Here is a 24,322-nt window from a genome sequence, read left to right on the forward strand (position 1 = left end):
GAGTTAATTGAAAATCTCGTTTAGTCAATTTGGTGATGCTGTTTCCGCAGGCTTGATTAGCTTCAAGGACAATGAAAAATTAGCCTCCGTCAGAGCTGGAAGCTCGGGTGCTGGCTGCAGGGTCCTGCCTGCTCCCATGTGCTGAGCTACATGCAGGAATGCTTTTCCTAGGCAGGAGAAGTCTGTGGCACGTAAAGGTCACCCTTTGTCATGTTCCTTCTCTGTCATGGACTTTTCACAGGGGAGCACAGCTAGGTCAGGAGTCGTACACTGAATGAGTGAGTATTTATTGAGCATCTATTATTTGCCAACCATTAGACTGAGAGAACTTAGTGGTGACGAAGCATGGAGGTTACGATGCAGAGGGGCCTGGACCTTGAGCAAATGGTTACAAGCACGTGCACAATCGCAGGTGTGAGCAGGGGCTGGGCTGTAGGCCACGGGCCTTGCGCTAGAGCTGGCATTTCTGGTATTTGGGGCCAGCGGTTCCTGCTGTGGGGCGTCCTGTGTATCACACAGTGGTTGGCGGTGACATTGGGCTCCATGCACTGGATGCCAGTAGGACCTTCCCTCCCTGGCCCCCGAGCTATGACAACCACACCTGTCTCCAGTCATTGCCCACCGGCCCCACGCTGAGAACCACTAGTTTAGAGTGAAGGCTCTCAGGCCAGCCGTCTGCATTCAAATCCTCATTCTGGTTGTGGTCCTGCTTCCGCTTCCTCATCTACAAAAGGGAGGTGAATATCAGTGACAAGCATTGACTCACGTGGGCGGTTGCGGAAATGACATGACATAGTGCCCGGAGCACGGGGGTGGCTCGTGGGATCAGCCCGTCTCACGGCCCTGAATCCCGCCGGGAGCCTCACATCCTTCTCTGCCCATAGAACTCAGGCCTGCCCGGTCCTCAGAGCTTCCGGGTCACACGCCAACCACCCACCCACCATCTGGCTTCAACTGGCCAAACTGGGCTTCTCGGGGAAAGCAAATGAACGTGCATCCAAGATTTTATTTCACTCATTAATAAGGGAACCGGTGAGGTGTTACAACCGGTTCGAAGGGTGTTTGAGTAACTGGGTGTATGTGGACCGTTTGGCAAACATAAGGATCAGTTTGCTGGTTACAAATCCAACAAGGTCCTCCACTGAGCTCTGATCCATCAGAGAAAAGGGACAAGTGCCCCCCGCCCCAGCAGAGGGACCTGCCAATGGAAAGCCAAACCCAGCAGCGCCCTGGGAGCACTCCCGCTGATCTCGTTTGCCTCTTTGCAGGTTTTAGATAAATTTCCTGACAGTCTCTAAATGGCAGCTCACACTAAACACCCCAGAACCACCTCTAAACAAGGTCAGAGCACATGCTCCCTCTGCTTCCAATCCCCCCATGGTTTTTCATTTCTCTCGGGGTAGAAGGCATGGCCCACAGCCCCAAATGCCTGTGAGGGCCACTCCGAACCTTTATCCTCCTGCCTCCCCAATTCTGCTGGGCCCGCTCTTTTGGGGGGCTTTGCTCAGGCCTCCTCTGCCTGGAAAGCTCCTCCCACATAACATAGGAGCCGGGTGTAGAATGGAGATGGAGCAGGCGCTGCAGGGCCCTTTGAAGCCGTGTGTCTGTGTGTGTGTCTGTGTGTGCCTGTATATACGTGTCTGTGTGTGTGTGTGTGTGTGTGTGTTCTCCTCCTGTAACGCTCAGGTGTAGTCCTGCAGCCCCACATGGTCTCCTGACGGCCTTGCCACAGGCTGTAACAGCAGATGGGACGCCTGACACTTGCCCCTCGGTGTTTTACATCAGGGATGGAACCAGGACGTCAACACCGGGCCCCTGGCCCCTCACCCACTGCTCACATCATCGCTCAGGGCTGTCACCCCTTCTGTGTTTCACATTGTGCTGAAACTCTCAGGTAGCGCCAGGCTAAACTTGAAGGTTTGATTGCGGCAAATCTCTCCTTCCTGCTTTCTTTCATCAGGGGTGTGGTCTGAGTTTGGGGGATTTTTTTAGAGCTCCTCAGGTGATTCCACAGTGTGGCCAAAGCAGAGAAGCCCTTCTTGGTGGCAGTAGTTTTCACCTCAAGTGGAAGAACGTTCTCATTTTCAAATGTTCCCTCCTGCCCCCACCTCCATCCTTGAATCTGCCATCCTATTAACATAGTTCTAATCAAATCTTTTGTCTTCATAGTAATGACTCTGAGAAGATGTTCGTTTTACCTGAACTTGCCTTTCAGGTGTCCTTGACAGCGTCCTGGCTGTGAATTACAGGTGCCTAAATGCTGTCCGTGGCCCTCAGAGCCGGCCCTGTCTCTAGTGCTGCTTCATGGGCCAGTGTCGTGACCTGGGGGCCTGAGTATTCCAGTGAGTGCATCCCGGGGAGCAGTTCAAGGCGACGGGCCCCCCTGCTGTGTGTACGGCACCAGGTCGCACGTGGCCTCCTCATCCACTAGGGCAAGACGCTATTCGTGGTGGCTGCAGGCATATAGCAGCTCCCGGCTGGGTTTTATCTGTGGGTGCCCTGGAACGGGAATCGCAGGTCGCTCTACTCCCATCAGGAAACGTGTCCAGAGCGTTAGAAAGCAGGCAGTCTGAGTCTTGGACGTCCGGGCAGATGGGTTTCTGGTGAAGAAAGCACACTCTACGTTGTGTGGTCCATGTTTGAACAGATACACAGGGCTGCTGAGCTGCTTGGCAGGCTTACACGTAGCAGGAGATGCCAAAAAAATAAAATGTGATTCCTCCTGCCCCATCCTCAGTGAGACACGGCGTCGGCCAACAAGCTCTTTCAGCCAGAAAAACAGTGTTGACATTTGAAGATGTCAGCAACGCCATGGACAAGGTTTTTCAAGGCCACGTCGCAGCCCTGGGTGAGCGGTGATGGTCAACTCAGAGGGCGTGACAGGTACAGCTTCCCCCATGGGCCACAGCTAGCAAATCAGACATGGAATGGATGGGATGGCATCTGCAGGAGAGCGGGTCTTGGCAAAGCTGACCAGCCTTCGTGTTTCTAAATGTGCAGTGTGTGCAGTGAGGTGTGGACGCAGGGTTCAGAGCTGCCGCCCACGGGGGCACAGTCCCTTCCTCTCATCTTCTTGCTGGCTTCCTGTTTCTAGCACTCTGTGGCTAGAGGGGCTCAGAAGGTACCCCTCTTTCTCTAGCGCTTCCCCCACAATGTGCAGAGGAGAGGAGGCCCCAGCAGGCAGGTGACTTTTTCAGAGTCACAGCTGACTCATTACAGGCCAGGCCCGGAGCCCAGGTCTCCAAAACTGGAGTCCCTTTGGTGTACCATCTGTGTCTGCTCAGGCTCCCTCTGGCTCCCAGGGCCTCTGGGAGCAGACCCTCCCCAGCTCCCCAGCTGTGCCCACTTGTATTGTCACCCTCAGTGCCCGCTCTGGGCCAGACCACTGCTCGGTGCCGTAAACAGGGAACCCGATGACGTACGGGACACGCCCCCCACCCAAGACACTGCTGCGAGGAGGTATTCCTGCTGCCTACTCGCTGAGGCCAGGGGAGGTTCCCGAGCACTGAGCTATTCCTCTCCCTACTGGGCTTTTGGATGAACCTCCTCTCCCCTCTCCTCAGGGTTAGATTGTGGCGCAGGCAATAGCCGCGTTGCTGTGTCTTTTGAGCTCAGTTACGGAGGACCTCCGGTGGACCAGCCCCTTCTCTTGATGCTCTGTCTTTGCTGAATTCTGCCAGAGTGCCGCCCGACACGGTCCTTTCCTTCTCCGAGGAGTTTTGTGTCTGTGAAGAGAGTTCCGAGGGGCCCGCACACGTGGAAGCGGCTGGCCACACCCTGGTTGTCACTTGAGGGACCGAGCCCCACGTGCTGCCTCACATATTGGCTACCGGGGTCAGTTCTCAGGACCCACACACTGAAGTGTGATTATGTCAAAAAAAATCTGGTCTTCGACAGGGAGAGACTTGAATGTGAAACAAAGACTATGTAACAGGGGGGACACTCCCATCCCAGAAATCTGTGGGCGCCTCAGAATCAAACAGAAAGGTTTTTTCTTTTACAGGACAGGGAAGGCAAGTAGAGATGAATCTTTGGAGGAGAAGCTGGACAAGCAGGGATGACCAGTGGGATTGGACAGGAAAGTGCCCCGCTGTGGTCAGCTGGTTCCCGGGAGAGCTGGAAGCGGGGGCACGTCCCACTCATTCAGGCTTGGGGCCCACAGAGCTCCGGGACCCATAGGAAGGCGAGGAACCTGACCAACGTTTGGTTAAGAAAGCAGTGGGCGAGGCGGACACATGGTCAGCTCACTGACACTCTTACCTCGAGATCGGTCACTATACAGTGTGCTTTGAAATGGGAGGACATGAGAGGTTTAGGATAAGGTGACCGTCCCCTCTCCAGAACAGGGAGAGGATGAGGATGGGGGGGCCTGAGGAGTAGGCGTTAGAACCCAAGCCAGAAACTCAGGTTGCAGAAGAGGGAGGGACGTCCTCAGAGAGGTGCCAGCTGTGGAGAGAAAAACTTGTACAGCTCTGTCCATTGAGCAGATGCATGGCTGCCGGCCTTTCAGAGCTTAGTGGAGCCAGGCGGTCAGGGCCATTCTTTGTCAGCGTAAGACCGAGCTGAGAAATGGTGTCATGCAGGTCGGGCCAGGCAGGGCTCAGCACGCTGACGACTGGGTGCTCGTTTGAGCTACCTGAGCCCAGAAGTCATTCTTCAGGCTCCTTGTGTATAAAAGGAGGCGTGTGGGTCCTTTGGCATCTCAGGACATTTCTGACTCTGAGTCCACAGCAGCTGAGTACGTTACCCTAACACGTGAAAGTCTCAGATGCTTTAACCTTCACCTCATGCAGAGCTCTGGGAAAGGGCAGCTGTGGTCAGGGGGCTTCTGTGGCCCCTCTCTTACCTGTCTGTATCCCAGCAGGAATGCATGAATTCCAGCAGTGTGTAATCCAGGCAGAGTTTACAAAGGGGAGAGGAAACCCACCAGGAATGCCCAGTACCCAGGAGCCAATTACAGCTGGGTCTCTGAACCATCCCAGGCCTGAGGGAGCAGGGGAAGGAGCAATAACTGGATCCCAGGGACAGAGAGTGACGTGGTGCAAGCCACCACCAGGGGCTCCAAACCTGGGTTGATGGGAGGACTGTGTGGAGGGAGTCATGGAAACAAACACCCACTCTCCCTCTCTCCCACTCTTTGATGTCCTACGTATGCTCCCCTGGGGCAGTCAGACCCCCAAATGCTATCTGTCCCTCCCCCCAATACAGACAGAGCAGGGTGGAAAGGGAAGGGGACCTGCAGGGGCACGTAGAAGACACACAGCTCACCCTCAAATGACCCCCAGAGGTGCTTAAACTACATTGAGTGGACAGGTCAGGTATGTGGATGGGTGGATGGGTGAGTGAATGAAAGGATGGATGGATGATGGATGGATGGATGAATGGGTGATGGATGGATGATGGTGGATGGATAATGGGTGGGTGGGTGGATGGATGGATGATGGATGAATGGGTGATGGATGCATGGATGGATGGATGGACTGATGCACAGACAGACGGGTGCTGAGTGTGTGAAATGAAGGGTTAAGAAGGGACGACATGAGGTTGGCCTCCACCTCTCATTTTCAGTGGATATTTTCATGTTTAATGCATGTAAACTGTTGACTAAGGGCTCCACAACCCCGAAGACGACACCTGTCTTACTTCCTTCTCCCTCCTCCTAACAGTTGGCCCTGCATTATAGCCAGCACCTAAGACAGAAGGAAAAGGTAACATGCTCTTTAGAGTTTACAACAGACTATTTGTGAAATATCAAACTTTATACCACTTCTCCCGAATGCAACCCACATACTGTGTTTCCTCAAAAATAAGACCTAGCCGGACAATCAGTTCTAATGTGTCTTTTGGAGCAAAAATTAATATAAGACGCAGTATTATATTATATTATATTATATTATATTATATTATATTATATTATATATTATATTATATTATGACCCGGTCTTATAGTAAAATAAGACCAGGTCTTACATTAATTATTGCTCCAAAAGACGTGTTGGAGCTGATTGTCTGGCTAGGTCTTATTTTGGGGGAAATACGGTAGTACTCAGTTTGCTACCCACCTAATCTAATCTTACAACCTTTATATATATTGAGCGATTTTCATTTTGTTGATCAGATTGGTAGACATTATTAAGTGTTCTGTTGCTTATATGCCCTCTTCTCTCCTCTTTTCTTTTCACGTCAATTCACTTCCTGAGGAGCTCAGGAAAAATACCTTGTTTTTATGAACTCAGTCTGGCAGAAGCGCCCACGGCAGCCACGATCGGGTGTGTCCAGGGGGCAGACACCTGTCCTTAAACCCCCGTGTGCCAGCCAGCAGGCACAGCCTCATCCAGGATCACCGAAATGTTTCCCCACAACTCCATGCATTTAGTTTTTTATTAATTTTTATTTTGTTTTACTTTACATTTCATTTTTATCAAAGTATTCCATATTAATGCTTAAAATAAAATCCTACAGAAGGGCTTAGAGTGAAAAGCAACAGGCCCTTCCTACCCCTCTCACCCACCCTCACCCACCTCAACGCTTCTGATAGTAATGAATGTATTGCTAAATAATATGCTCATTTCACTGCTTTTTACCAAGCAATTTATGCATTATTTGTTCTTTTTCTTGTTATAGACAAGAAATTGGCACACTTAGCTCCACACCCCTTCCACCGTCTCCATGTGTATATGCATTTTATTGTCTCTGTGGGTTACCTTTTTAAACGTAAATAATACTCTTTCTTTCAGGTTGATTTACCATATTCAGTTTCTTGTTCCAGGAACATGGTGTATTGGTATCTTTTTTTCTGAAATGGTTTCTTCTTTCTGAAATGGTGCCATCATTTATGATGGGCGCTACCATTTGTTTTTAATCTTCTTTGAAAGAGTTCCTAAATGTTGATCATTCTGTGAAATAGTCACCCAATATATTTTTTATTTTATGTTATTGTATCACTTAATAATTACTTTGCTGGTATTGAGAGTCGAGCCTGCTCTCTGACTGCAAAACCCCATTCAATGCAGTGGGGTCCACACCTATTGTGATAGGACTGAAATCCACCTTCCCGTGCTAACAAGTGTCAGAATAATTTCTTTCTTTCCTAGTTGGCCTATATGGAGTCTTTCTATGCGAAACAACACCATAGAAATTAGACAGAGGCAACCTGATCTCATTCTAGACCTTGGAGGGGCAGGTGATGGAGTGTTAGCTGGCCTCGAGGACTTTCTCCAAATTCCCCTGAGGATATTCTTCTTGTGTATTTATTTCCTGACATTTCCTTTTTTCCTCTTACATGCTGTTCCCCTCTAAAGAGCCCATTTTTGGAGGTCCTGTGCAACTGAACTAATCACCAGGAACCCCCATAACATACCCCTCGTGCTAAGTTTAGGGCAGCTCCAAACACACTGCTGGTGTGACAAGTGTGTGACATCAGATGTCCAAGCAGGCGTGTGACATCTAGGCTGTCAAATCGGTTTGCCTGCCGCCCAGAGTGGTGCCCAGTTTCCCGGGTTCGCGAGAGTCCGCCCTGGGGCCTTGAGCTTTACAGGACAGGGAAGAGGGCAGCATATTATTCCTGGCACAGCCGGGCCAGCTCTGTCAGCCTCTCGTGGGACCTCTTCGCTGCTTCCCGTGACGCAAAGTTGTGCCTTGGCCCTGGGCTGTGGCAGGAGAACCGCAGCAGTGGGACAGCTGGTTGTTGGGCGACGTGCACGTCACACACTGCTCTCGAGGGAACAGCCCGGGAAGGACACCTTTCCTTCCTGCTTTTCCCAGCACGTGTTAACGACTCGGTTTCCCACTGAGTTCGTTGTCCATGTGTGTTATGAGAAGCCCTGTTTCGGAGCCTCTCGGATGTGTCCACGCCAGGCGGCTCCAGCCGTGGGCCGGGGTGCAGGGCTGGGCTGTGCATGTCTGGTCCCCGCGGGTCCCGTGCAGCCGCTCATCCTGTGCGTGTGTGTGTGTGTGTGTGTGTGTGTGTGTGTGTTTCCAGGGAGTACTACATCACCATGGTGAAGTGGGCCACCAGCACCAAGGTCGCCGTCAACTGGCTGAGCCGGGCGCAGAACGTGTCCATCCTCACCCTGTGCGACGCCACCACGGGGGTGTGCACCAAGGTACGGGCAAGGGACGGGAGCGATGGCTGGAAGCACCGAGGTGGGGTGGGGCCATCAAGGCCGCCTTTGAGCCCTCTGGTCCTGCTCGCTGGTGGCGACCTGGGTCGGCGTCTCTGCTTTGGTGCCACCTGGTGGACACCTGGAGTACTGCCCCGAAAGTCAGGCTCCCAGCTGGGCGTCCTGCTCCTAGATGTGTCCTCTCCTGTCCTCCGAGCCGACTGCCTCCTCCTCGTTTTCCAGTTGACGCTCAGAGAGGGGAAGGCACTGACCCGAGGCCCCAGGTGCCGGGGTCAAGGCGACACCCCTTGGCTTGCCCCGTTTCAGTGGCTCTGTCCCCTAGCAGTGTTCCTAGGGGCGTCAGGCTGACTTAACGAGTGGTTAGAGGAGACAGCCGTAGGGAAGACAAAATGCAAAGGATGCACAGAGGGAGCAAAGAAAAAACGGAAATCTGAAGGAAGGCCTGCAGCCCTGCACGCAGGGAGTGGCCCCGGTCCTCACCGCCCCGGCCACAGCCCGTCCCCCTCCACCCGCAGGCTCCAGCGTCTGCACTCCACCCCCGAGAGCACATCTCCTAGTGCTGGGGCAAAATCAAAGTCAATTAATAAATTCAGGCAGTGCTTTTGGAACTTTTTTGTTTTTTGGAGCCTAAATTTTTATTTCTCAACTGAGGAGAGAGGCTTGCAAAGCAGCTTTTTTGTGACTCGGGAAGCTCAGCGCAGCGGCTCTCGCTGCACGGCCTACGTGTGGTTTTGAGGAAAGGAACAGGGATCAGTTGCTGACACTGACGTTTTCAAATGGGTCAGTGACTTACCTGGGTTTTGTGTCTAATTTAGAGCACATTCCAGGTTATTCTGATGGGCGTGCGTGAGGGGAAGGAGGGAAAGAGCGGACACACAGCTGGCAAGCTGGGAATTGCTCATAATTCTCTTGCCGGTGGCCCTAATGTTACGAGCGTCCATTGCCACCAACTGCCCTGGGCCTGCAGAGGCCATATCAGCACCAGGGACAGGTCCATGGGCCCTGGGATGGCGGGTTGTGCTGAGGAGCCCTACACTGGTGTTTCTGGTTTCGTTTTGTCTGATCTTCCGTCAGGCGTCTTTCCACACCGTTCTGTGCGATTGACTTTGCATATTTTTTTTAAAACCCTCTTAATGGTTTGCTCTACCAGGATGGTTACTCAGAGTGGCGAGGTTACTCAGAGTGGCGAGCTGGAAAGTTGACACATGTCCACATATACACATGCATGCACATATGCCTGCACACACACGGTCAGGATGACCACTGATATCTTCCAAAGGATTTCTACCTGCCAGGGATTTGTCCTCGTTGCTGGGGAGAGTGACACTTTTCCTGTTCAGGGACACGGGTCCAGCTCCGAGACACAGTAGGACACAAAGCAGAGAGCCGGGGTGGCCATGGCACTGTCTGTACTTATGCAGCTGTCATGCACAGGAAACGAATTGTTTCTGCACTGTCGCTAAGACACAATACCTGCCAAAAGTCCTTTCTCTCATGCTCTTATTCCCTTTCAGAAACACGAGGATGAAAGCGAAGCCTGGCTCCACAGACAGGTAACTATTCCCCACCTTCTCCACCACACCAAGCACCATCGCCCACATGGGGGCGTGGGGTGTCTGCACAGCAGACCAGCTTCTTACAGTAAATCCTACAGCAGTCCCACGTAGACCAGACATGGCGTGGCCCTGATGGAAGGTGGGGGGCTGTGGCCCCTGAGGCACGACTGGAGAGGCGTGGCTCCGAGGAAGGAGGTTAGAAAGTCACTGCGCTTGAGATCTTGAGAACCTGTGATGTTTGGTGAGACCTCAGCTCTGTTAGATGACCTCCTTTGAGTGAATTAAAAATGAGGAGTCTGTAAAAGTTGCCTAGCTATGACCTACTACGGTAAAAGAGAATGAAAATGTGGCTGGTGTTCATGTTTTCTCCATGGGGTTTGAGGTTGTCTCGTTTGGGGTGGACGCCACTGTGGCTCAGCATGACCCTTGCTGGGGATCTGACTTCAGGTCCAGCCCTGGCCTTTCCGTCCCTAACTCAGACCAGAAATGCCCATCAGACAGGCTCTAGAGATTGGAAGCAATCAGAAGACTACAGTAACTCATTATAACCAAAAAAAAAAAAAAAATTAAACTTATACAAAAAGTAAAACCTTAGACATTGGAATTTCCTGTATTTATTTTTTTCTCATTCCACACCTGACATTAGACAGAACAGGTGGGGAAGTTTTGGATGCTTCCTTATCCTACCTAATGGGATGAAAATTATCTGAAAATCCTCTGGGGAAAATTGAAGGAGATCTGAGTCTCGAGATTATGGGAGGAGGGCACATATTCATCATTGATATGATGGATTACGTGCATGGACAATCACAGAATCTGAACAATACAAATATTGGCATTGGCTCTCCAAGAACATTCTGACATCTCTGACTGGCGTGCCCTTCTTTTATCTGTGGAATTAGTGATCTACCCCAGCTTTCCGTCCATTATCTCAGGGGTGGTAGCCTCAGAAGTGGACACTGTTGTTTTTGAACATATATATTTTTTCTGCTCTGTGCCAATCTTATCCAAAAGATGATGGCCCACCGTGGCCACTTTTGTTTTCCTGCACCCAAGTTTGGATGCGAAGCCCAAGCTAAGAAAATGCCAAGAATGAGAACGTGTTTGGGAACCCTACGGCATTCGCTGGGGAGTGGATTATGCCAGGGTTCGGGGTTCTGCTGACCAGTCCCTGACTGCCCCCGGGACCGACAACACAAGCACAGATATCTAAAGTAATGTTATGACATTCCTCTTATATCAGACAAAATGCCAGAGAGGTGGAATGAACGGATCAGGAAAAGATCCATCATCTGTTAGGCGAATATTTGTGGATTGTACCAGGCACGTGCTGGGCTTTGTGGGTTTTAGTAAAAGTGAACAAATCTGACACTGAGCACATTCATGACGCTGCACAACAACCGTCTGTATCCGCTTCCAGAATATTTCCATCGCCCCCAGTGAAACCGCCATCCACTGAGCGGCTACTGCCCACCCCTTCCCGCGACCTGACACCCACCAAACAGCTTCCGGTTTCGGCGACTTGATCGATTCTGGAGGTTTCGTGTAAATGCCGTCATACAATGGGGTCTTGTGTGTCTGGCTGCAGCCTCCTGCAGAGCTCCGTGGGCAGCAAGAAAGCCCAGTTTCAGCAGTTCGTCCTGACATGCCTTTCGAAGACATTTTTCATGAAGGAACTCGTAGACATTCTTTTTCAAAAATAATCTCGTTTTCCTCATCCTTCACGATACCGGGAGGTCCTAGAGGACGAGTTAGGAATGTATTTGGGGCTGGACCCACCGTCTGCTGCCCGGGAGGCTGCTGACCACCAGCCACGTCCGGCACATTCATCACAAAAGGGTTACAGGCGCCCGCCCCAGTGGCCCAGGCAGTGTCGTTTGTGGAGAAGACTGGAATCTGGAAGTCCTGACAACCTCGTGGAGCCCCAGTCTGCTCAGATCACCTAGGCTTCTGATCGCTTGCGGCCACAGTGGGTGAGAGCAACCCTGGACGTCCACCTGAGGCCCATCTCCCTCCCTTTCCTCCTGTCTCCGTTCCGAGGGCTCAGCATGGGTCCCCATGGAGACTCCCAAGAACCAACAAGAAGAGGCAGATGCGTATGAGCGTCCCATGGTGGAGACCCTCCAAGTTCCCTCTCCTCTGGGAATATTCCAGAGAGAGAGAGGCAGCCCCCCCAGCACACGAACACCCCGTCCCTGCTGCCTGTGACCTTCAAAGCTGTGACACAAATCCACTAGTGGCCCTGCGCCAGGCCCATTACCTTTGAAGGATGGGTCTGTCCTATAGGTCAGTTCCTGACAGTCTTTCTTCTTTAACCAGAATTTCGGTTTTGTGATTTCAAATCTGGGCCGGGACGTTAGACAGGATGACTGCATCTGAACTGTGGACAGAACTGGCAGGAAGGAGACACGTGGCTCAGGAAGAGTCACCAATGAAAGTTCTCCATCTGCATTGACCTGCTATGAACGCAGGTTCAGACACCAGCACCGTGTGTGTGATGGACTCCCTTTTATCCACAGGGACTAGGCATGCCTCCCCCCAAATCCACGAGAGTCAGAACCTGGATTAAAGTCCAGCTCTCCTCACCAAAGTCACCGCACTTTCTCACTAAAAATCCATTTACTGCACTAGAAACCGTGTCTCAGAGAGGCTCAACGGCTGGTCCTTTGCCTGCCCACCATGAAAGTTCCATGGGTCAGTGTGATGCCATTCCAGGGACAGGACCTTCTCGGTGTGAAAACAATGCTTCCGGCCGGAAGGAGTTGTTTATAACATTTATTCAGAGTATTTTTCTCTGCCCAAGGTGCAAACCCTTCCCCAGAAAACGGAGGCTATTGCAATATGGGGCTGCAGTTGGCAGCCATTTAAAAAGCCTGATTTCTTGCTGGGTCTTCCATTGCCTCTGCTTTTAAATGCCATGCATCCAACTCTCGATGGAAAAAAATAAATATTTGCAGATTAAAGGTTTCATTTTATTGCAAATACTCTTGGAGGTTCAATGTCATTTTAATCACACGTTAGTTTTATTTCTCTGGGCACATTGCATTTGCATGCGTTCGTGGGCGGCAGGAGACGAGTTTCCTTGTGCCAGCTGGGGCTTATTTACCATGCGTCCTCATGCCCAACCAGCGTGGAGCTCCTCATGCCCAACCAGCGTGGAGCTCCTTGAGTCAGAAAATGCGTATCGTAGCTAACTAATTGGCACTCACAGATGGAAACTTTCAAACTGGAGCTTCGAGAGGCTGAGACGATGCTGGAGCAAAATCCCTGTTTGCCCATCAAGACGACAGCCACCCACGGAGGGCTGGCGGGGGGCTGAGCAGTGGCTGCTAAACGTTTGGGGGGCCCGGTGGAAACGTGGCTATGCACCTCAGCCCCTGGCTTTCAGTCCAGCCTGGAATTCATCCCCCAGGGAAAACTGTGGATATTGGTTTTGTTTCCAGGGAAAAGTGACAGGAGGTCCAAGCAAACACGTGTCATTGAATGAACGTGTTGGTGGAACGCTCCTCTAGCTAGAAACCACGCGGTCTCACGTGGCTCCTGGGAGGACCGGCTGCTCTCATCCACATCCTAGATTGTATGCAGTGTGTCCTGGTTTTCCGTTCCTTCTTCTTCTCTTCTTGGTGGGCTATTCAGCGTGAGCTGGATTTTATAAAATAAAAGAACAAAGACTGTGGAAAGAGTGGAATTCACTTTTAGGCAAAATCAGGTGTGGGTTGTTTAGAATTATGTTCCTTGTGATAGATACTAAAGGTGCCCAGAGGAATTCTGCAAAATGCTCTGACTTCAACAGACCACAGACGAAGGGGTCTCACTGCCCTGGGCTGACAGCCCGCTGCTGTCCGGCCTGGGGGGGGGGGGCGACACATGTCCCCTCTTTTTACTGGTGCTTTGTAAACGAAGCGTGCCTTCTTCTCTGCCTCTGTTTAGGCATTGCCTCTGGATTCCTCATTATTCCTCTTCTCAGAAAACTGAAGGCTTGACTCCTGATTCCCAAGGAAAGGAGAGGCCCCATACAGCTCTCTTTTCAAGTGCACCTCTGATTAGAAATTACACAGAAAATGCCCCCCAGGTGCATGCTATCCCAGCTCAGCCTCTTCAGAATAGAATGAAGCCTTTCCAAGTACTAACCGGCCTCTGTTGTCTGCGGAGTGACCCAAGCACTGGTCTCTGTCGTCCTCGTAACAACCGAGCTCTGACCCATCTCTGTCGCCCGCAGAATGAAGAGCCCGCCTTCTCCCGGGACGGAGGAAAGTTGTTCTTCGTCAGAGCGATCCCGCAGGGAGGCCAGGGGAAGTTCCACCACATTGCTGTGTCCTCGTCCCAGGTAAATGCTGCTCCTTCCCAAAACTGGTTGGTGGGGTTGGCGATGGGCTCTGGTGGGTGAGCGCTCTGAGTACACTTGCCACCATTGAGGTCCCCAACGTGAAGGTCAGGTACTTAAACTGGAGGGGTGGTTTCCAAAGGTGGGGTGGAATGGGGCACTCATGCAGTGCAGACGTTCTCATGGGGTGGCGGGTCACGTTGGGCCCTTTCTGTCATCCCAGAAACACAAATGACGCTCTGACAGTCTCAGAGGAGACTGGCATCCATTGTTGGGTGTGAGCCTGAGGAGTCTTGTCTCATGACTTTCCTGCGCCCATCAGCCTTTCCTCTCCGTCTGCAGGGGGTCCCCTCACACTCCCTGAGGCCGGGCTCCAGGGCACACCGCCCCCTCCCAGGCAGCCCACCTTCTCTTTTAGCCAAAAGCAGGTATTACTCTATTGTGCTGTCACTGCCAGTTGTCACTCCCCTGGTTCTCGGGTCTGACAGGGAATGCCAGAGCTTACTCCCTGTGGATGGAGAACCAAAAGTGGGTGCTGTCTCCTGCAGAGTGGTCACCCAGCTGCCCCCCAGGGGCGCTCCCCTGGCACTGAACTTTCAGGGACTCTGCCTTGGGAAAAGGTGGAGGGGCTGGCATCTCCTGGAGCACAACCTTCATCCTCGGTGTAAAGTTACTTGAGGTTGGGGCAGGTGAAGAAAACTTGATTTTTAAAAAGGTTCTCAAAAATAGTCTGTGACTATAGAGTAAAAGGCTGATGTTTATGAGATGGCACAAAAGGCAACTTCAAAAAAATTCCAATGAAGAATTTCTGCCCCATCTGAGAGCAGCTTGCACGGCACAGAAGGGGACTGGGCTGTGACTCCGTGCTAGGGACCAGTCACTCAAAGGCTGAGACCCAGACGTCTTCATTTTCAGGCCACTAATTACATCACACAGAATTTTTGCAGACTAGCTGATGTCCATCTCTTTACTCCTGCGGCTTTCGTTCTGCAGCCCCGAACTCCGAGTTTTGTCATTTTGGATCCTGTCATCAAGATTTCAATGTGTTTAGATGTTTTCATTCAGTCCTAGACTCTGAGTGCATCCACGTAATCAGCATTTTCTGAGAACCCTGTGAAACCTTCCAGTAGGAAGCAGGTCCCCACCTGCTGCCCAGGAGCCCCTCATGCCCCCCGGCTTTTCCACCCCTCTTGTTCCCCACAGGCTGTCCCTTCTCATTCCCTCTTTCCTTCCTTCTTTCCTTGCCTTCTTTCTCTATTTCCTTTGCCCTATTTCATCCAGTTCCCCATGTTTCTCTCTTTCTTCGCTCCCCATGCGCCATAGCGATGCCTCTGCTAATGGGATTTAGAAATTTTAAAGGAAAAGTGGTCCTTCTCTTAAGCTGTGTACACCTCGGCGGGAGTCATGGCGATGGGGGACCTCGCTGATAAGCAGCACAGACGTAGGCTGTGCTGTTCTCTCCGTCACTGAAATTCAGAGTGGGGGAGAGGGCTGTGGGCTGGGTGGTGCGCCCGCCTCGCCGCCCAGGAGAGGACCCAGTGGGCGGGGCAGACGGCACCCATCTCTCGCTCCTGGTACCTGAGCCACTCTGGGATCAAGAAGCAAAGCTCAGGCCGGGTCCAGCTTTCCTGCTGCTCATGGCCTGTCTGTGCTCCAGCCCAACAGCAGCAATGACAACATACAGTCCATCACCTCTGGGGACTGGGATGTGACCAAGATTCTGTCCTACGACGAGAAGCGGAATCAGATGTGAGTGAGCGCCGGCCCCTGCCATCCCCGGGCCCTTCCTCCTGCTGACTGTAACCATCAGCTAAATTATACTCTGTGAGCACAGAACGTGGCCCGGGGGGCCAGGCTGCCCCTCTTAGACAGCGTCACGGGGTCCTGGTGTCTTCACGGGCATATGCATGCGCTCCTGTGTGACAGCCCCCCTGCTGGGCCAGGAGATGTCGTGGGGAAGCCAGGCAGGAAGCTGAGCGGCTGAATAGTGCTGGCCCAGGAGCACGCGTCACAGTTCTGAGGGTCATGGAGGCGCTGCCAGTCCAGGCACTGTGCCTTATGCACGTAGTCTCATGGGACACAGCGGTCCCACGACGGAAGTGTATTGCCTTCCCCATCTCAAAAATCTATGAACTAAGACAAAAAGAATTCAAATGATTTAGCCCTGGTTATTCAGTCAGTAACGGGGAGCTGGATTCTCCTCGGACGGTGGGAGGACAGGTCCCCTGGCCACTCGGCCTCTCTGATCCTGTGACGAGAGCCCAGGTTTGCACGTCTGGGGCTCCGGTGAAAATCCGTCAGTGAGAGTTACTGATCCCGAGTTCACATCTGCACTTGTAGTGAGGGGGCTCCCTGCCCTCCAGGTGGGGACCTGTAACGAAATTCCTGCACCCAAGTCCAGGGGTGCAGGGCCACCACCCTCGCCCCTGCAGCAGAGTCCTGTGGGCCAGTGTGGGACCCCCAGGCCAACAGAGGCTCAGCCTGCCCACACACTGAGGGGAGCCGTGCTCACTGTAGCCACTGAACAGGGGTCCCTGGGAAGGGGGTGCCTGTGCGGAGCCTGGCGTGTGAGATGCACGCTGTCCGGGAGCCCACTAACTCCCGTGCCCCTGCTGGCCTTTGCAGCTACTTCCTGAGCACAGAGGATCTGCCCAGGAGACGGCAGCTCTACAGGTACGTGGGGCCCTGCCGCTCGGGGAGGCTGCCTGCTGGAGGAGGGCGTCGAGCGGGCAGAAACGTGCATGTCTGCAGCCCACTCGGGAGAAGCGAAGACACCCCACCCCACGAGCGGGGCTGTCGAGTCGGGAGAGAAGTCAGGACACATGCTCAGGACACCAGATTTGAAGCATTATTTTATTCTTCTGCTTCTGCTGCATTGAGTTTTGCCCCTGTTATTGTCTCCTCTTCATAACCAGTGGGCTTCTAATGGTCTTTCCTTTTCACCGTTATTCAAATACTGATTTGGAGGGCGTGGTCTCACCTGAGTTTTTTCCGAGGGAGAGCCTGGCTTGGGAAGACCACTGGATGGGGGCAAGGAGGCCGGCTTCGCCAGCTCCACCGGCTCCCCGTCACGGCTGCCATGCCGTGTGACACTGGTCAGATTCTGTAATCTCAAGGGGGAGGGGTGACCTCTGAATCCTGAAGAAAGACGAGGGTTTTTCCACGGTCTGTCCATCTTCAGCATAAAGCCTGTCAACTGTGCAGTTACTATTCTGACTAAAGTTTATGGTTCTGAAGTGGGGTTCACAGAGCGGGAAGTGGGGCAATCTATTACATCCTCAATGCTTTCCAGGCTGGGAGCGTGGTAGCTGGTTATAGCCACACGTTCATGGGCCACTGGAGAGGATCCCAGGTTTGATGTAAGGGCCTGAGGCAGGCGACTCACAGCCTGATGGAGCCGAGGCCTGGCCACTCCCCCACCGCCGACAGGTGGATGACGGTGTCCCCTGCCACCCGCTGGTCCATGCAAAGAGTAGAAGGCCGCAGAGGGTCCTTGGCAGCTTCAGGGGGCCACAGACATGCTCCCCTCGGGGACTGTTCATCACTGCATGTCTGGCAGGATGACTCAGATGGGTCCTGTCACCAAGCTGGTCAAAGGTGACCGAGTCACACCGCCTAGCTTGTCTCTGTCCCATGAAATAGCTTCGCTCTTGTAGGCACGTTGTGTATTGGGACCTTGCAGTACACCCTTCCCACACAAAGTGCTCAGACAAGAACTCCTCCCAGGTACCTGAGAAGGTACCTTGGCACTTTCTCACTTTTGGAAGCACCTTTAGGTCTTTCCGACGTGAACTCGCACCTGACCAGGGGGTCTTGAGGTGCCCACTCTTCTAGGTCCATCGAGTGAGAAGCAGCGTCTCACCATGGACACAAAGCACTAGGTAATAACACGAAGCACTGCACTGTCCTCGCATCTGGGACGTGCCCGGGGCCTGGTGAAAGTGTAGATGACCAAGGAGACTGTTCCATAGAGCAGACATGCTGAGAGCTCCTCCAGGTGGAGGGTTTGCCAGCCAGGGAAGGTGAGCACGAGCAGCCCAGCCGGCAGGTGCAGGGACAGGAACCAGCGGTGAAGGTCGGGGTGCCTGAGCCACTTGGATGGAGAGAGCTCAGCCAGCTGGCAGTGCCCAGCGGGGGCAGGGCCCTGACCTCTGGGACGGCTTCCTCCCGGCCCCACTTCACACTGTGCCTCCTTCGCCCCTGCAGTGCCAGCACGGTGGGCAGCTTCAACCGGCAGTGCTTGTCCTGCGACCTGGTGGAGAACTGCACCTACTTCAGCGCCTCCTTCAGCCACAACATGGATTTCTTCCTGCTCAAGTGCGAAGGTACGTTCCAGCCACAGTTCCCGACCCGGCTCTAAACCCACACTGAGATCCAAAAGGGCGGGCACACCTTAAGGTGGGGAGGCAGGCTTTGTTCTAGACCAGTGAGGGTCCTGCCCAGCCAATGACACTGGCCGACAGGAGCAGGGCCCCTGCGTCACCTCCCAGGCTGCTGCAGTGTGGATGTCCTGCACGTTGCACAGGCGTACCGCTCATCAGAGGGCCCGCGTGCTATGCCAGTCAAGCCCAAAGTCCGCCTACATTTCCCGTCTCAGAGATCCCAAGAGCAACGTGGGCTTAGTGTCTCACACTGAGGGAGGTCTGCAATGGTAGTAAAATCACTTCAAGGATCAGCCTCCTAAGCAAACGGAAGGATTGAGGTCTCGGTTCTGTTCTGGAGCAGCTGCTGCGTGCTGCTCAGTCCTGGGAATCCAAGGATTAGAGTTCCTGCCTTGCGGGACTCATGGGGGTGGGGGGGTCGTCACTTCACAGAAATGTGCCATTGCAAAGACGTGTGCAGGGGCTGGGGGGCCCGGAGGAATTCTCAGTCATGTGCTGCCCGGGAGCCAACAATACGCATCTGAATTAGACCTCATCCTTGACCTCGGGGACTTACACACATGGTGAGACTACCTACCAAAAACTCAGAGAAGCTGCTCTAAGAGTCCAGCCATCCATTGCCTCCCTCCCACCAGCAAAGCCGTTTGGCAGGTGAGAAGGGCAAGACACTTATACGCCTTGCCCAAAAGCACATGGCTAGTCAGGGACCAAGCCAGCACTGGAATCAGCACGTTTTCCATGTCTGCATACCCCAGGTGTCCGTAAATGCCACTTCTGCTCTCTCCTGTGCACAGGGAGAAACTAACATTTTGGCTGATTATTTTCCACGACGCATCTCCCTCTCCTGCAGACCTAAGTGTTTGGAGCCGTCGTGGAGCTCCAGACACGAGGGGGCATTGCAGGCCTGCATGTCTGTATCTGTCCCCCCAGGGCTGCTATGGGGTTGGGAGCTACTGGTAACTTGCTAGGGTCTGGTGTGTCCTCCAGTGTATAAATCACACCCCCTTGAATGCAGGTGTCAGTGGGGCCGCAGAGGACTGAACCGCCCAATTCGAGTCATTCTCTAATGCCCTGTTATTTGCCAGACATGGGGCTGAATACCGGGTATGGAAAGATGAACAAGAGGGAATGAGGCCCTGCCCGCAAGCAACCCAAAGTCTGGTAAATTAACAGCATCGTGATAGTAACCCAGGGACCAGCATGGGGAGGGGAGCTGGCGCTGGCGTGGCGAGAGCCTCTGCTAGGATAAGTGTCCTCATCCATGTGGGGAGGGAGGGCTCCAGGTCCCTGGGCCCACAAACCCACCCTCGAGGAAACCAGCGCATACAACCACCTGGAGAATGTGGCAGAGTGTTTGGGAAAGACCATCCCTGCTGTAGGGGCTCAGGAAAGGGAGTGTTTGGTGACTGGTGAAAATGGGGAGGAAAGAAGACAAATGGTCCTTCATCAAGGAGGAAGCAAGAGGCACTGACCTCCTGGGCCTTGGCCACTCATCTACAAAACCAGGGGAGTAAAACCCCTGTAGAGTTGTGGTCAAGACTAATGATTTATTATTTATCAAACTGTTCAGTGGGGTTTCAGGGGTGTTGATGGTGGTGATGGTGGTGATGATGGTGGTGATGGTGGTGATGGTGGTGATGGTGGTGATGATGGTGGTGATGGTGATGATGGTGATGGTGGTGATGGTGATAGTGATGGTGGTGATGGTGATGGTGATGATGGTGATAATGGTGGTGATGGTGATGATGGTGGTGATGGTGATGAGGTGATGATGATGATGTGCTGATGGTGATGAGGATGGTGGTGATGGTGGTGATGGTGATGATGGTGGTGATGGTGATGATGGTGGTGATGGTGATGATGGTGATGATGGTGGTGATGGTGGTGGTGATGGTGATGGTGGTGGTGATGGTGATGATGGTGATGGTGGTGGTGATGGTGATGATGGTGATAATGGTGGTGATGGTGATGATGGTGATGGTAATGATGGTGATGGTGATAGTGATGGTGATGGTGATGATGGTGCTGATGGTGATGAGGATGGTGATGATGGTGGTGATGGTGGTGGTGATGGTGATGTGGTGGTGATGGTGATGATGGTGATAATGGTGGTGATGGTGATGATGGTGATGGTAATGATGGTGATGGTGATAGTGATGGTGATGATGATGATGTGCTGATGGTGATGAGGATGGTGGTGATGGTGGTGATGGTGATGATGGTGGTGATGGTGATGATGGTGGTGATGGTGGTGGTGATGGTGATGATGGTGGTGATGGTGGTGGTGATGGTGATGGTGGTGATGTGGTGGTGGTGGTGGTGGTGGTGATGGTGATGATGGTGGTGATGGTGATGATGGTGGTGATGGTGGTGATGGTGATGATGGTGGTGATGGTGGTGGTGATGGTGATGATGGTGATGTGGTGGTGGTGGTGGTGGTGGTGATGATGGTGGTGATGATGGTGGTGATGGTGGTGATGGTGGTGGTGATGGTGATGATGGTGGTGATGGTGGTGGTGATGGTGATGATGGTGATGTGGTGGTGGTGGTGATGGTGATGATGGTGATGGTGATGATGGTGATAATGGTGGTGATGGTGATGATGGTGATGGTAATGATGGTGATGGTGATAGTGATGGTGATGGTGATGATGGTGCTGATGGTGATGAGGATGGTGATGATGGTGGTGATGGTGGTGGTGATGGTGATGATGGTGGTGGTGGTGGTGGTGATGGTGGTGATGGTGATGATGGTGATGGTGGTGATGGTGATGATGGTGATAATGGTGGTGATGGTGATGATGGTGATGGTAATGATGGTGATGGTGATAGTGATGGTGATGGTGATGATGGTGCTGATGGTGATGAGGATGGTGATGATGGTGGTGATGATGGTGGTGATGGTGATGATGGTGATGGTGGTGGTGATGGTGATGATGGTGATAATGGTGGTGATGGTGATGATGGTGATGGTAATGATGGTGATGGTGATAGTGATGGTGATGGTGATGATGGTGCTGATGGTGATGAGGATGGTGATGATGGTGATGATGGTGGTGATGGTGGTGGTGATGGTGATGATGGTGATGTGGTGGTGGTGGTGATGGTGGTGATGGTGATGATGGTGGTGATGGTGATGATGGTGATGGTGGTGGTGATGGTGATGATGGTGATAATGGTGGTGATTGTGATGATGGTGATGGTAATGATGGTGATGGTGATAGTGATGGTGATGGTGATGATGGTGCTGATGGTGATGAGGATGGTGGTGATGGTGATGGTGATAGTGATGGAGGTGATGATGATATTGCTGTGGATGATGGCGGTGGTGCTGTTGGTGATGCTGGCAATGATGTTGCTGTTGTTCCCCTGAGTCTGACTCAGTATCTCTGAGGCGGGGCTTCCGTCATTCTCACCTGTTCTCTTTAGTGGAGAAATTCCACCTCTTGTTTCTGAGGACTGGAAACAGATTTGCTAGTGGTCTGTTAATAATGGTTATTAAGTTTCCATGCTGTGCAAAAATTAGGCTAAAATGACCAAAGTTTCTCAGGGAACCTGTCTGTGGATGCAGGGTTCTTATTTACTTTCCGGGTCCTAGAAACAGTCGGCCTTCGAGGCTAGCTGAAGTGGAGGTCAGCGGTATGCGCTGGGACCTGGACCATCCCGGACAGCGTGGAAAGTGTGTGTGGGGGTTGGGGGGCACATCTTCCCACAGGCAGTGAGACACTGTCCTCTGGGCACTCACCACCGAGACAGACCATACGACCGTTTCCAAGTAGAAACCAGATGAAGAAACAGCTAAATGATGCCCCCGCCTTGCCTGGAGCAGGCAGACACACATCCCCCCCACCCCCCAGGTCATAAGCATAGCATGCTGTGTCCCTGGGATTCCCAGCTGCCACTGAGGAAGATGTACATTGTTAATACTTATTAGTAAAGCTCCTATCTGTTTTGCACTTACAATGGCACATAGACTAAGAACAAGGTTTTGTTGTGTGCAGGATTTCCGCGGGAGAATTCTGCTGCATGGGAGCTCCCGTCGCTCCTTGATGGGGTCCTTCCCCCCATCAACCATCTCACCAATGCACCCATTTGCCCAAGGAACCCCAGGCAAGAGTGTGGGTGAATGGATGTTAATAACTCCTTGACTAGATAAGGATCATATAGCAATAACAGTACTAGGCACACCTATTGAGAGCCTACAAGGTGCATGGCATATTCTAGGCATTTTGTGTGTCGTTTAATCTTCAGAACAGATCTGTAAGACGAGTGATAGTATTATCACCATTTCACAGATGAAGAAACTGGAGACCAGCTAATTCAAGTAACTTGCCAACCTCCCCTCAGCTAGCACATGGTGCAGTTAAGAAGGACGCTCATGTTTGCTGTGTTTTATAATAAATACACATAGACGAGCAGAGTGGAGAGGCCATAGAGCACGGGGATGAGAGGACGGCATCTGTGACCACACTGCCTGGTGTCGATTTTGGCACTGCCATGGACACTTCTGTGCCTCTATTTACTCATCTCTTAAATGGGGGTGTAGTGCCTACTTCATAGGGCTATTTTAAGGATGAAATGAATTGATATATGTCACACACTTAGAACAATGCCTGGCACATTGTCAGCCTGGTATAATTGTAAACCATAGCTATTGTTGTTGCTATAATTAGTTGTATTGTTATTATGACTGTGGTGCGACAAAGAAGGGACTAGTCAGAGAAGACCTTTGAACTGAGTTTTGCAGCCCATGCAGAGCTTGAGCAGGAGAGCAGGAGGAAAGGGCAGGGACACAGGTATAAACCAGCACAGCTCCTCCACAGAATGAGGCATTCAGAGTGGCCGGAGCCCCAGGCTTGTGTGGAGAGCGATAGAAGGTTAGGTCTGAAAAGGTGAACTTTATCCCCTGCGCAGTGGAGAAGGGTCTTAATCAGAAGAGTGCCGTGATCAGACATCTGGGGGTCCTTGGGCAGAGAGGTGCGGGGCAGCCCTGAGGACGTTATTGGTGGAAAGGGTGGCGAAAGATGCTTTAACAGGCACAATTGAGAGAACTACGGAAGAATTGGAGGTTGAGAGAGAGCAGAGAGTGGAACTATCTCCCTTTGAAGGATATGATCTGCTGGTTCTATGTCCTGAGTCCAGAGGAAAAGCAAGGAATTGTGTATCTTCAGTGGGGCCCACCAGGTGTCAGGAGCTTTAGGGGGTCGGCTCCTAGGCACCCCACTACCTGGCAGGCCGGCGGCATCCTCCCCGCCTCATGGATCTGAGAACTGAGGTCTCTGCCATCAGGGCCCGCACCCAGGTGTGGCCTGCTTTCACTGGGTGGCAGACTGACCATGAGAGGGTGGGAGAGAGATGGGCAGGCAGCTGAGCAGTGAGGCAGAGTGGAAAGCCAGCAAGGAGGCAGAGGAAAGCAGGGGCCATCTCATTAGTCTCCCACTCGCCAAAGCGCCCCAGCCTGTGTCCAGATCTGATCCAATCTGAAACCAAAGACCCAAAGTGTGGTCCGTGTAATGACACAAAGGAGCCCAGTTTATTCGCACACCATAATTTGTACATCCAAATGCATATGGTTCTTCTCTGGGAGCTGAGCACTTCCTGCCACGTGAGGACATCGTTCAGAAGACTTTAGAATCCCTCTCATACGACCTTTATGTGCCCGACCCCTCAGGAATGGACGGTTCCTTCCTGTTTAGCAGGCTTGGTTGGTGACCGTTGATGTAATCATCAAGCTTAACAAAACCTCATTAAAAAGTTTAGCTCCGAGTGGTCTTTTGCACTTATTGAAAACCAAGGCTACCCTCTACAGCAGGACTTGTAACTTTGGAAACATTCAAGGTAACATGCCATGGCCTTGGGACTGACTATACCAACTGCACAATTTCTCAAGACATTGCATCCCTTTGGTGAATTCTTTGTCCATTCAGTTAATCAGCAA

General features: G+C 52.3%; 1 protein-coding gene across 3 annotated transcripts in view; it reads left to right on the top strand.

The window, feature by feature from the left end:
• DPP6 (dipeptidyl peptidase like 6) overlaps positions 1 to 24,322 on the top strand; it is a 526,646-nt gene that overhangs the window by 471,718 nt on the left and 30,606 nt on the right. For all 3 annotated transcript variants that reach the window (XM_081038509.1, XM_081038507.1, XM_081038508.1), the window contains exons 11-16: positions 7,982 to 8,105; positions 9,638 to 9,676; positions 13,899 to 14,006; positions 15,661 to 15,752; positions 16,629 to 16,676; positions 18,210 to 18,328. In XM_081038509.1, coding sequence (XP_080894635.1) covers positions 7,982 to 8,105; positions 9,638 to 9,676; positions 13,899 to 14,006; positions 15,661 to 15,752; positions 16,629 to 16,676; positions 18,210 to 18,328 — 530 coding nt within the window. The remainder of the gene's footprint in view (positions 1 to 7,981; positions 8,106 to 9,637; positions 9,677 to 13,898; positions 14,007 to 15,660; positions 15,753 to 16,628; positions 16,677 to 18,209; positions 18,329 to 24,322) is intronic.

This window comes from Rhinolophus hipposideros (assembly GCF_964194185.1).
Source record: "Rhinolophus hipposideros genome assembly, chromosome: 25".
In the NCBI taxonomy this organism is placed as follows: domain Eukaryota; kingdom Metazoa; phylum Chordata; class Mammalia; order Chiroptera; family Rhinolophidae; genus Rhinolophus; species Rhinolophus hipposideros.